Consider the following 13125-nt stretch of genomic DNA (forward strand, 5'->3'; position numbering starts at 1 on the left):
GATCACTCAGCTCATGTCATGATGTAGCTTGAGAGTTAGTTCTAACTGGGTTCTTTTCAAAATCTGGGGTGAGAATGCGAAACTTAAATGTATTTCAAATTCAGCGATAGCTGAGATTGCACCAATGCCCAGTAGGTACTGAATTTTGTAGGATCTGACACCATCTTGAAAAAGATAGCCATTAACTAAAATTGATCAGTCACTTAATAGCTCAGATAGTAAATGCACTATGGTTCCATGCAGAGTCATGCATAGCAGGAATGTCTCAGGTTCAATCTGGATCTGTGCCGACATGACAAATCTATGCCAGGGTGGTGGTGAGGGATCAATATTAACCTCAGCATTTCTGGGCTTAGTAGAGGTAATGAAAAGGAAAGAAAACAAATTACAGCCAGGTCTTCCATATGCACTCACTATCCAATGACTTCTGCTGGAAATGTTGTGTGTGGATTTTTAACTTTTTTTGATGGACAGTGTTGGGTTCAGTTATAATGTACTCTGTGGCTGACTATGCTGAAGACACTAATCCCGAGGCTCACACAGGACAAATTTTCGTTCAGTTATTGGCCCTGGGGACCCTCCAGTGCCTCAACTAGTCTCCATCATGATTTTAGAAAAGGGGAGAATACTACGAAACAAAGCTAGACATGCTTGCTAGTAGTCTTTCATGCAGGTCGATAACTAAATTTGTCAGAGCTATACCAAGTACTTTTAACATAAGGGGAAACATTGATGCAGGGGGAGCATACTTCAAGTGTTATGTAAATGAACTTAACTTCAGGGCCTCTCTTTTGATCCAAATTAAGAAACTTCCCATTTATACATTTACCATGGTTCAATTAATGGAACAAAATGGGTTATGAGTTAGTAGTTAAGTCAGGGGAGAGAAAGAAAAGAGTAATGTTAATTAAAAACAGATGCACCAAACCCTAGGGCTAGAAACAATATTGTTATTTGATGTTTTGTGATCAAACACAGCTACGTAGTCTAGCTTTGGCTAAAGCTTCTTACAGCAAAACATTTTTCCAATAAAATTTCTTCTATCGCTCAGATCCAATGACTTTCCATAGTATCCCTGCATTTTTATTTGAAAGGAAGAGCACAGTTTAATAACTCTTTAGGTATAAATGCTGCTGCAACAAAGGCCTGCTGCTATAAAGCAGGATCATACGATCATAGAATGATTCAGCACTGAATGAGGCCAATTGGCCCTTTGTGCCTCTACCAACTCTTTGATACCCCCTCCTCCACCTGGCTGAACTTGTTCTCACATTGAACAACTTCTCCTTCAACTCCGCTCACTTCCTTCAAATAAAAGGTGTTGCTATAGGTACCTGCATGGGTCCTAGTTATGCCCGTCTTTTTGTGGGATATGTCGAACATTCCTTGTTCCAGTCCTACTCAGGTCCCCTCCCCCAACTCGTTTTTCCAGTACATTGATGACTGTATCGGTGCAGTTTCCTGCTCCCGTCCGGAACTGGAAAACTTTATCAATTTTGCTTCTAATTTCCACCCTTCTCTCACCTTTACATGGTCTATCTCTGACACTTCCCTTCCCTTCCTCAACTTCTCTGTCTCCATTTCTGGGGATAGGCTGTCTACTAATATTCACTATAAGCCCACCGACTCCCACAGCTACCTCGAATACACTTCTTCACACCCTGCATCCTGTAAGGACACCAATTCCATTTTCCCAATTTCTCCGTCTCCGATGCATCTGCTCCGATGATGCAACCTTCCATGACAGCGCTTCTGATGTGTCTTCCTTTTCCCTCAATCGAGGATTCCCCCCACACTGTGGTTGACAGGGCCCTCAACCGTGTCCGGCTCATTTCCCGCACCTCTACCCTCAGCCCTTCCCTTCCCTCGCAGAAGTGCGACAGGGTTCCCCTTGTCTTCACTTCCCACCCCACCAGCCTCCACATCCAAAGTATCATCCTCCGCCATTTCCGCCACCTCCAGCGTGATGCCACTACCAAATGCATCTTCCCCTCCCCTCCCGTCAGCATTCCGAAGGGATCGTTCCCTCCACGACACCCTGGTCCACTCCTCCATTACCCCACCACTTCGTCCCCTTCCCACGACACCTTCCCTTGCAATCGCAGGAGATGTAATACATGCCCATTTACCTCCTCTCACCTCATTATCCAAGGCCCCAAACATTCCTTTCAGGTGAAGCAGCGATTTACTTGTACTTCTTTCAATTTAGCATACTGTATTCGCTGCTCACAATCTGGTCGCCACTACACTGGGGAGACCAAACGCAGACTGGGTACCCACTTTGTGGAACACCTCTGCTCAGTTCGAAAGCATGACCCCGAGCTTCCAGTTGCTTGCCATTTCAACACACGCCCCCCTGCTCTCATGCCCACATCTCTGTCCTGGGATTGCTGCAGCGTTCCAGTGAACATCAACGCAAGCTCGAGGAACAGCATCTCATTTACCGATTAGGCACGCTACAGCCTGCAGGACTGAACAGTGAATTCAATAATTTCAGAGCATGATGGGCCCCCTTTTTTTATTTTTTATGTGCTAATTTTATTTTAGTTGGTTTCTACTGTGCCTATTTTGTCAGTCTACGTACTCCTGAAGTCTATCCTCCTCATTATCTACTACTTTTCCAAGTTACTTGATCAACTACTTTGGATATCCTCAAATGAAGAGGGTGAAGCTGGAAGAATTTATAAAAGCCACAACCAGCTGAAGCCCTATAGAGTTATATCCTTAAGCATACTCTCAGCCTCTTTCTTTCAAAATAAACCTTTACTCATCTTTTTCCCATTGGGTTTTGGTTCAGTGGGCACTCAAGTAGCAACATGCATACACACACTTACCTAATCATTAAGAAATACAAAAAAAGGACTCATTCCCCACTCATCGTAAAATCAGAATAATTCTTTGAGTTAAAAGAATTTCCATGGAGTATGCATTTTTCCAACAGTATAAAGCAGTCAATATTCTTAAGAATGTTCTCCGTAGTGCTAGATTCATCATGTCAAACATTCCTCTTAGATAGCTGCATAGTTTTAATAAAAGAATGATAGTATTAGATTCTCTCTCTATCAGCAGCCTGTTAGCAATTTTCTCCCAAACGTTTCTCCTGCAGGCATCAGTTCCTAGATACCTGCTACTCTTTATGTGAACAGTTATTCCTCGTATGCAAGCTGAGACACTATCGGCAGTGCATTCAACCGTGCAGGGTGGACAGCCAAGCTGTCCTCATCCAAAATGCAGACCTCGGGCTGGATTTTATGGGCCCCCCGCAGCCAGGTCGGAGGTGAGGGGCCAAATAGAACAATGGGTGGCGGTGGGTCTGTCGCTGCCCTGTTGCCAAGTGATCTTGCCGGAGGCGGGATAGATAGACGATGGCCTTCCTGCCCAAAGGTCAATAAGTAGCCTATTAACAGCCACTTAAGGGCCTCTTCCTGCTGCCGCTGGATCTAACCACTGGTGGGGGTGCCTCCGCCACACAGCAGGGCACCTTGTAAAACAAGGCGACCTCCCCCATGGGCTCGGGGAGGGGGGGGGGGGTGCTCCCTTGTCCGTGGGCAATCTGTGGCCCACTTAGGGAAAACAGCCAGGAAACAATGCACCTCCCAGGGCCCCCGCTCCCCCCTGGGCTTTACGAGCATCCCCCCCCGCCCCCGGCCTCCTTTGCCGGGGCCTTCAGGACTAGCCCCGGCAACCCACTTCACCTACGGGGTTCCAGGGCTGGGCCTGGGTCCAAGGCCTCTGCAATAATCGGCAGTAGTCACTACTCCTGGTGGCGCTGCTGATACTGTAGAGCTGCTGGCCCTGTGATTGGCTGGCAGCTCTTGGAGGCAGGATCCCGTCTTTAAAGGGAAGGCGATCAGGCATGGGACACTTAATCTTCAAAACACCAGATGATCACTCCAGGCCGGGCACGAAAAGGCCAAAGCAGGGTTTCCCCACCATTTCAGCTCGGCGCCGGGAGCCTCGTCTCCTCTACAAAATACAGCCCCTAGGGTTAGAGATCGATTGTAGCATCCCAATTGTAACCCTGATTGAGATCAGCTAACTGTATGCAGATTGGGACCTTTCCCTGTATTTACCTACTGAGCTACAAGGAAGCTTGCAATTCCTACTTTCACATTTGCTCTTTTGCCATGTTTTGTTGTAGGCTTAATAGGAGGTATGAAAATGAATGACCAACCATCTTGTTACACCTATGACACTGAATTAACCTCAACAATGCCAAAGTAGGTTTTACAAATAAACTAGCAGCGACCCACAAAAAACCTGCAGTGAAATTAGTATACGTAACCAATTCCATCATTGCATCCAGCCCTCCCATCCTTCCCGTGCCATTCCTCCAAAGCCATCCCCTCCCTCCCACTCCATACCTCTCACAAAGGATTTGCGGTCAAATTATTATACTTAAACAATTCTATCATCTCATCCCTGCCACTCCATTGGCAGCCACAAGAGTGTCACACGCTCCAGTTCTCTGTATGCATCAGGCTCTGCCCACCAAATCAACCCACCAACGAATCAAAAAAGTGCAGACAAAAACTATTATAATAGATTCCTTGTTTGCATAATTGTCTTTTTGCTTCTTGGAGATCTGTTTAAGAACGGGCCAACTAGGAATTGAGCAACAAGTTAACTAAGTATGGAAGGATGACGGGAAAAGACACTCCAGATTTCTCTGCTCCTGCACTCCCTTTAGAATTGTATCTTTTATTTTTTTTACTGCCACTCCTCATTCTTCGTATCAAGGGGCATCATTTCAAACTTCTCTACATTAAATTTCATCTGCCACATGTAGACCATTGCACCAGCCTGTCTATGTCCTCTTGAAGTCTATCACTATCCTCCTCACAATTCACAATACTTTCAAGTTTTGTGTCATTTGCAAATTTTGAAATTGTGCCCCACGCATTCAAGTCCAGGTCATTCATACAGAACAAGAAAAGCAGTGGTACTAGTACCAACCCCTGAGGAACCCCATTATATACCTTCCTCCAGTCTAAAAAACATTCACCACCACTCTCTTTCTCTCTATTGCCTGTTACTACCTCTAAATAAAGCACTGCTGTGAAAATTAGGTCGATCTGTAACCAAGCAAGAGGTTACAGCTGCAACATAGGTAGCCACTAGCCGCTGCCCTCAAAAATAAATAATAGTCCCAGTGGAGTGGCAAGTGCAGGTTTCCACATACATTTATGAAAGGTGGTTACAATTTATTTTTTTAAATGGGGGCTCAGATTGCTTTACAATGCCTGTGACAGCATCACCACGTTACCTAATTTTACTGCTAACTACTTACAGTTATGACCAGCCTTGAACTGATCATTAGCAATGCCACAAAAACACTTAACATAGGTATCAAATTACTTTCTCCACTATTGTAACAGAAGCATTAACCCATTTATATCAGACATGGTAAGCATTTTCACAGTAACATTATTGTTTCTAGGCTGGTGTTTATAATACTGTACCATCGCGACATGTTTCTTTTCTGGAAAAGCACAAACGAGAGTCTAAAAACTTTTGAAAATTCATCAAACAAAAATTGTTAAAATTATGAGAAGTACAATATGAAATGTAAATGCTTGAGGCATTAATGAAATCATGTAGATATTAGAGCAAAGAATGGGCCTATGTCCCACACAAATTTGAAAAATGTACTTGCTTTGCCCTTTTCATTCTTTCTATTTTACACTTAGTTTAGCCTAATTCAACCCAGCAATGTAGTAACTTCAATGTAGTATTTCATATTATAAAAAGAGAGGAGCTAATGATAAATCAATTAAGACATAAAATACATGCGAATGTAAGTAAAAGACTAATTTATTCTTGGTGCCCAATGTTGGCACACAGCTCTAACTGTGCTACAGTTGCATATTGAATCAGTTGGAATTCAGGTCTGAATCACTGTTTTGCTGCTCGCTTTTGCCTGTGACTGGATATTCTTCACTGCTGTTTTAGATCTTTTAATCATGGGTCCTGAACACATTATTTCACAGAAAAGACTCAGGTTTGTACTACGGTCTGCACTTTCAGGGAGTAATTTTAACTTTTGTTAATAGTGTAAAATTTATGACATCGATTTCTCCTTTATGTAAAGTCCAAGAGAAAGAAAATTGGGTGAGCGGTGGCCAATCCAATATCACCCTTTTGACACCATCGGGAAAAGGTAACACTACCCCCTCACTCTTTGTAGCAGACATCATTAGTTATTCTATGAATACAAATTGCAAGTGGCATTACCGTACAACTCACCTCTCTCTGTTGAATTTGTCTAGTTTCACTTCTGCCTGGTCGTGAATCGCTGTGAGTGGTCTCATCGGCCTCCATTTGATCAGTATCCAGCTCTAGAGCTTCAAATTTCTCTATTACAGTGGAACGCCTGCAAGATCAGATTTAAAAAAAAAATAAGCCCTGCTCTGAAAACATTGCTCCATAAATGCATCCTACAGCATGTACCAGAAAATACATCTAATAAACTTGGCAGCTCAAGGGTGTGACGTAGCAGCAGGTGTTTTTTTTACAACTGGTACGTGACTCGATTGGTGGTTCAGCCAGAAGTCTACCACATGAAGTAGTACTAAGCCATACATACCAGGAGGTTTCTAGGCTCAATCTCTGACCTGGACTGAGGAGATCTCAATCATGCAGTATTGCCTCAGCGTTGGGGAAAACGAATGACCTGCTGTCTAAAAAGCACTTTTCACATCTTACGTAAGAGTGTAAACAAGTATAAAAGCTAATTTATACAAGCGTGGTCCTACAAACAATGAGAAAAATTACCAGTTAATCTGTGTTTGAAAAAAGGTGTTGGTTGAGGAATATGGACCAGGACACTGGAAGAGCTCCCTATTCTTCAAAAATTGCCATGGAATCTTTTATATCTACCTTAACAGGCAAATGAGGCCTCTGCTGACTGCCTGATTTGAAAGATGCCACTTACGATAATACAGTAGTCCTTCATAGTGCAATAAATTAGCCTCAAGTATGTCAAGTCCCAGAGTACTTTGAACCCATGATCATCTGACTGAGTTGAATGTGACCAATTGAGCATAGCTGGAAATACCTTGGTTGTAAATGGGCAGGGGAAGGAGATAGGTCTCTCAGGGTTCCCGTTACTAACTGCTACTCAGTAACACTCAGCTGGAATGTTCATGGTTTAAGTGTTTGCATCTGTTAGCATGAGCCACCGTCATCTTAAAAATGGAAAACACAAAAGGGAAGGGACATTACCTTAAAACAGAGCCAGGCCCTGTCAGCAACAATGACATGAAGTACTTCACACAATTTGGAAATCTTCCCCCCCACCCCCCCAAAAGGTTGTTGAGGCTTGGTCAATTAAAAAATGTACAAAAAGAGACTGATAGTCCTTTGTTAGGCAAAGGTACTAAGGGTTATCATAGGACCAAGCCTCATAAATGGAGTTAAGACACAGGTCAGCTATGATCTAATTAAATGGTGGAACGGGGCTTGAGGGGCTGAATGGCCTACTCCTGTTCCTATGCTCCATAGGCTTTTGCGAAATATGCACTGCTTCATGCAAGACTTACAAATCAATAATATGGCACATTTTGGAAAATAAATGTTCCATATAAAATTCAAACAAGATGATGCATATAATAAAGAAATGATATCTTCAGTGTTTTTTGGACTAAACTATACACTCATTACCTCAGCAATACTTGAGCTCTGTACTACCAAATACACTTATGTTACATTTGAGTGTTCCTTAAAGATTATCAAAGCAGACTATGCAAATTTTACAATTTTTGCTCAACTCGCGTCTACAATCTTCTATCAAAATTTTGTGTAACATTAGATTACAATTTTATAAAATGCCTTCTTTGGGCTGTGGTGACTGCCTTCAGAAAAGCCATACAAACCACAAATAAATGTTACTGGTTTAGAGAAAATGTTTTAAAATGCAGTCTCACGAGTAGTATAGGATTCACGGGCTTTTATTGGGACATGCCATTGACAGGCACTGTTACACAGGTAACTACTTCGTTTGGACTGAAGAAGACCTATGCACCAGCTCCCTGCACAGGACAGAAGAAAAATTGGAGACTGATACACTTATGCATCTATGGTTATATTTCCAGGAGAACAGTTGGATTCAGCAATATAAACAAGGGGAGCTGGCACCTGGGCACTGGTCTACTGTAAAGCAAATTAAACAAATGCCAGTATAAAAATCTTATGTAGCTATCACATAACAGTCACAAAAACATTTAAAGACTGCTGCCACATAGTTTTGACCATTGTACCCAAGACCATTTCATAAAGCAGTCTACAATTCAGATTTTTCAAGAGCTTAATCCTTGTCTGAAGAATAAGCTCACTTTTGTTAACTCTGGCTTTGAAACAGAACTGCCCTGCATTTTGTTTTATTCTAAATCATTTACCGAATTTGCGGAAAGAAAAGAAATATCAGGTTCCAGTTTTGGTTCAGAACTGCATAGGAATGAGTAGGATTGTTACCAACAACATTGCTTTTATATAGCACCGTTAACAGAAAAATCAACGGCATTTCACAGAAATGTCATCAGACGAAAATCGACAGAGCCAAAGGGGATATCAGGATGACTAAAAGCGTAGTCAGAAGTAGGTTTTAAGGAAGATCTAAAAAAAAAGTTGGTGAGGTACCAAAGGTTAAGGAAGAAATTCTAGAGCTTTAAGGAAAGACAGCTAAATGCATGGTTGCCAATTGTGAGGCAAATGGAGTGGCGAATGCACAAAATGCCAGAATTGAAGCAAAGCAGAGTTCTTGGAGGGTTGTAGGGATGGAAAGGATTATAGAGGTATGGAAGGGCAAGGCCATGAAAGAGCGTGAACACAAGGATGAATTTAAAATTTTAAGCATTTGGGGATCCAATATCGGTCTGCAAGTACAGAGGTAATAGGTGAGCTGGACTTGGATATAGCTCATCAAGGACTGGATGTCCAATTAAGTTTACAAAGTGACTCCCGACAACGCAGCGGCCCACTGACGTCATCAGAGTGCTCCAAGCTGCGCACATGTGCAAACATTCTCCTGTGCTCTGAGATGCTGCGCATGTGGTTAGCACCGCAGCCTCACAGCTCCAGCGACCTGGGTTCAATTCAGGGTACTGCCTGTGTGGAGTTTGCAAGTTCTCCCTGTGTCTGCGTGGGTTTTCTCCGGATGCTCCGGTTTCCTCCCACAAGCCAAAAGACTTGCAGGTTGGTAGGTAAATTGGCCATTATAAATTGCCACTAGTATAGGTAGGTGGTAGGGAAATGTAGGGACAGGTGGGGATGTGGTAGGAATATGGGATTACTGTAGGATTAGTATAAAATGGGTGGTTGATGGTCGGCACAGACTCGGTGGGCTGAAGGGCCTGTTTCAGTGCTGTATCTCTAAACTAAACTAAAACTGCACAGCCCACGTCTTGCCTTGTCATGTCGAGCTTTGGGTAATTTAGGCAGGCTTGAGAGGCAACAACACGTTCAAGGACTCAGAGGAAAGGGAGATTGTAGAGGGGATGGTAGCTTGCAAAGAGGGGGCTGCGGATGAGATTTGAGAAGGTGGGTGGGGGGCAATAATGGTTTGAAAGGGATAGGGATAGTACCTAACGAGAGTGAACCATTTACAATGTCAACCAGCATGCAATTAGTTGTCAGGTTTCAAGCGGAGCTCCAGACACAGCATCATGAATAAGCAACAGCTCTTACGGAAAATAAATAAAAACTTCCAAAATTATTGTGTCTTTGTAATGGAAAAGAAATTAATGTTTAACTTTTACATCAGGAATTGTTTTACAATGCAACTTGGTTACAATTCCATATTTAATTAATCTCCCAACATAATATTTTCCCAAATCTCTCCTGATTCCAAGGGAAAAGAATGACCTTGGGGCAGCCCCACATCCTTTTTGCTTGCCAAAAAGACCCACACTCGTCGAATGTCACATGTTCCATTTTCATAATCTTTTCCACTACAAATCAGCATTTACACATAACTGACTAAAACAGGACGTCACTAAAATAGCAGGGAAACTAATCTCCAGTCCTCTTAAGGAAACCAGAATGCTGCAGATGCATACCACAGACTGCTTCTGCACCCCCTCCAAAAAAGTATTAGCATAGAGTCCCAGGAATAGAAAACAGTTGTTGGCAACTCTGCTGGATTGTTAATTTCAACAATAATTCCCAAAACGTAAACTGAATTAACTGGGTAAAAACTGGTGAACCTATATGCAACTTTGTTTTTTAAATTACCAGAGAAATCCTGATGGTTGGAAGTACGGTGATCTCTGGGCCTGGTTTTGACCCGTCTGGGTAATTCTAACGAAATGGAAACCAGATAGAAATGCAACAATAGTTTTACACAAGGACCCAGCATGTGCATCAGTGGACTGTTTTGCTTGTGCTTAATCAGCCCCAATTTCATTTGGTTTTAAGATTATGCCTAATCCTCGTCTGATGAAGGGATGGGGATTGTACCAACCGAGAGTGAACCATTTACAATGTCAACCAGTATGCAATTAGTTCCCGTCAGGTTTCAGGCTAGAGCTCCAGACAGAGCATCATGAATAAGCAACAGCTCTTACAGAAAAGAAGTAAAAACTTCAAAATTACTATGTCTTTGGAATGGAAAAGAGATTGATGCTTAACTTTTACATCAGGAATTGTTTTACAATACAACTTGGATCATGGTGGCGTGTGGTCCGCCGGTAGCTGGTAAAAAATGACACCCCGCATGTGCAGGCTACATGCCACCATGATCCTCCTCGTGACAGCCCAGGATAATGAGCCGGTCTGGCTGCATCTTTCTCTCCCCCTTCCCCCCAAACACATGGAGAGGGCGAACTCTCCAATGTGGCGATGGCATAAGCAGCCTGTTTGCAGGCACTGGCACCCTTTTTGAAGGGCAGCCAGCCCTGCTCGATCATTTAAATTTTTTTTTAACGGGCTACCCCTCCCCCAATGTACTGTCAATAAATCTATCGCCCCCTTACCCCCTCCCACTAACAATTAAATTCAACATTTACCCTCTTTCCCCCCCCCAACACTTATCTTCAATATTTGATCCCACCCCCTGCCCCCAAAAACCGATCAAAGTCCAGAAGTCTCCCCTTTTCACCCTTCCCTACACTTGTAATTTGCATTAGAGTCCGTTTCTCACCTCCCACCCTCCCAACTGCAGTAAAAATCATAGGGTTCCTCCCTTCCCCACTATGGTGGCACCTGCTTTCCTTGGAAGGGAAAGTGAAGGTGTGTGAGTGCCGCCTGCCGCTCGGAAAATTGAGGCCCGAAGGCAAGATTGCTGCTGATTTTATTTAAATGTATTAATTTCATCAAGTTAAATATGTTAATTCAAGTCTCATCTCCCCGCGGCAGTTGGGGGGGTGGGGGGGGCGGGGGTGGTGGGCTGCCAGAGTCTCTCACCTGATGGGGAAATTGAGCCCAGCACTTCGGCGTCTGGCTCCGTGGTGGGCCGCTACCGGAATGATCTTTCGACCCCCATCCTCCCACCACCCCATCCATGGAGCCAGACGTAGGGAACTCAGTAAAATCCCGGCCCTTGGTTGGGCGGCCTCTATGGGTACAAGGCAATATGATAACTATTTTCAGCACTTTGAATGCAAATGTTTTCACCCATTTCGTGCAAACATAGGCATTGTAATGTTAGGAGGTGCTTTTATCTTGCCCGGTTGGTCCCCTACTGTACAGGGATAGTGGTTTTTATGTATTTCTCGCCCTCTTGTCATCTTTAAAGCTGGGCGCTGCAGATGCGAGCTCTACTGCAGAACGAAAAACCCAGTTGCTCTATCAGTGGAAAAGTGGAGGGCCAGCTGCCTGGTTTACTTTATTCAAACCAGCTCTTTTAATTTGATGGCATACTTGTACACCCACATTTTCAGTGATCAGCTACACAATAACAGTGGCTGCAAACTACAGCCCAAACCAGATCTTCACACTTACTTCCAAAACAGGAGTGGCATTCAAAACTTAGATAGGCGCAGATGACACAAACCTAGATTGCCCAATCACGTTAGTTTAATGCTGACATTCACCCATTCATTATAATGCAAATGTAACCCCACTGTTCAAGAAAGGAGGGACAGAAAACAGGAAACTACAGGCCTGATAGCCAGACATCAGTAGTCGTTAAAATGCTAGAATCTATTATTAAGGACATGGTAACAGGACATTTGGAAAAATCACAATCGGATTCAGCAAAGTCAACACAGATTTATGAAAGGAAAATAGTGTTTGACAAATCTATTGAGTTTTTTTTTGAGGGCATTAACTAGCAGTGTCGAAAAGGGGGGAATCACTGGACGTAGTATATTGACGTATGAGCATGGATTGAGGATTAGTTAACAGGTAGAAAAGAGTCATTTTTGGGTCGGAAGGGTGTAATTAGTGGAGCCGCAAAGATTAGTGCTTGAGCCGTAGCTATTTATACTCTATACCAATGACTCAAATGTGAGGACCAAGTGTAATATATATAAATTTGCTGACGATAGAAAGCTAGGGGGAGAAGTAAGCTGTGAGGAGGATGCAAAGAGTTGCAAAGGGACATAGACTGGCTAAGTGATTGAATTGGGCAAGTACGTGGCAGATGGAGTATAATGAGAAGTGTAAAATTATCCACTTTGGTTGAAAGAATGGAAAAGCAGAATTTTTTTTTAAAAAAGTGAGGCACTAGTAAATGTTGGTATTCAGAGGTCCTTGTACACTACTCACAGTCAACATGCAGGTACAGTAAGCAAATGAGGAAGACAAATTGCATGTTAGCCTTTATTGCAAGTGGGTTGCCATCCTAAGGGTAAGGAAGTCTTGCTGCAATTATATAGGGCTTTGCTGAGCCCACACCTAGAGTACTATGTACAGTTTTGGTCTCCTTAGCCAAGGAAGGATTACTTACCTTAAAGAAGGTGCCATGAAGGTTCAAAAGATTGATTTCTGGGATGAGAGGGCTGTCCTACAAGAAGAAATCGAGTAGAATAGGCCTATATTCTCTGGAGCTCAGAAGAACGAGAGATGATTGCATTGAAATACATAAAATTCTTAAGTGGAATTAATGGGGTACAGGCTAAGGGCTATTTCCCCCGGCTGGAGAGTCTAGAACTAAGAGTCACGGTCTCAGTATAAGGGTCAACCATT

The 13125-nt window shown here is 43.1% G+C and overlaps 1 protein-coding gene across 6 annotated transcripts in view; it reads right to left on the reverse strand.

Annotated features, from left to right (window-relative positions):
- mprip (myosin phosphatase Rho interacting protein) overlaps nucleotides 1-13125 on the reverse strand; it is a 533204-nt gene that overhangs the window by 122208 nt on the left and 397871 nt on the right. For all 6 annotated transcript variants that reach the window (XM_068057934.1, XM_068057930.1, XM_068057933.1 and 3 more), the window contains one exon: nucleotides 6247-6373. In XM_068057934.1, coding sequence (XP_067914035.1) covers nucleotides 6247-6373 — 127 coding nt within the window. The remainder of the gene's footprint in view (nucleotides 1-6246; nucleotides 6374-13125) is intronic.

Source organism: Heterodontus francisci, chromosome 26 (assembly GCF_036365525.1).
Source record: "Heterodontus francisci isolate sHetFra1 chromosome 26, sHetFra1.hap1, whole genome shotgun sequence".
NCBI lineage: Eukaryota > Metazoa > Chordata > Chondrichthyes > Heterodontiformes > Heterodontidae > Heterodontus > Heterodontus francisci.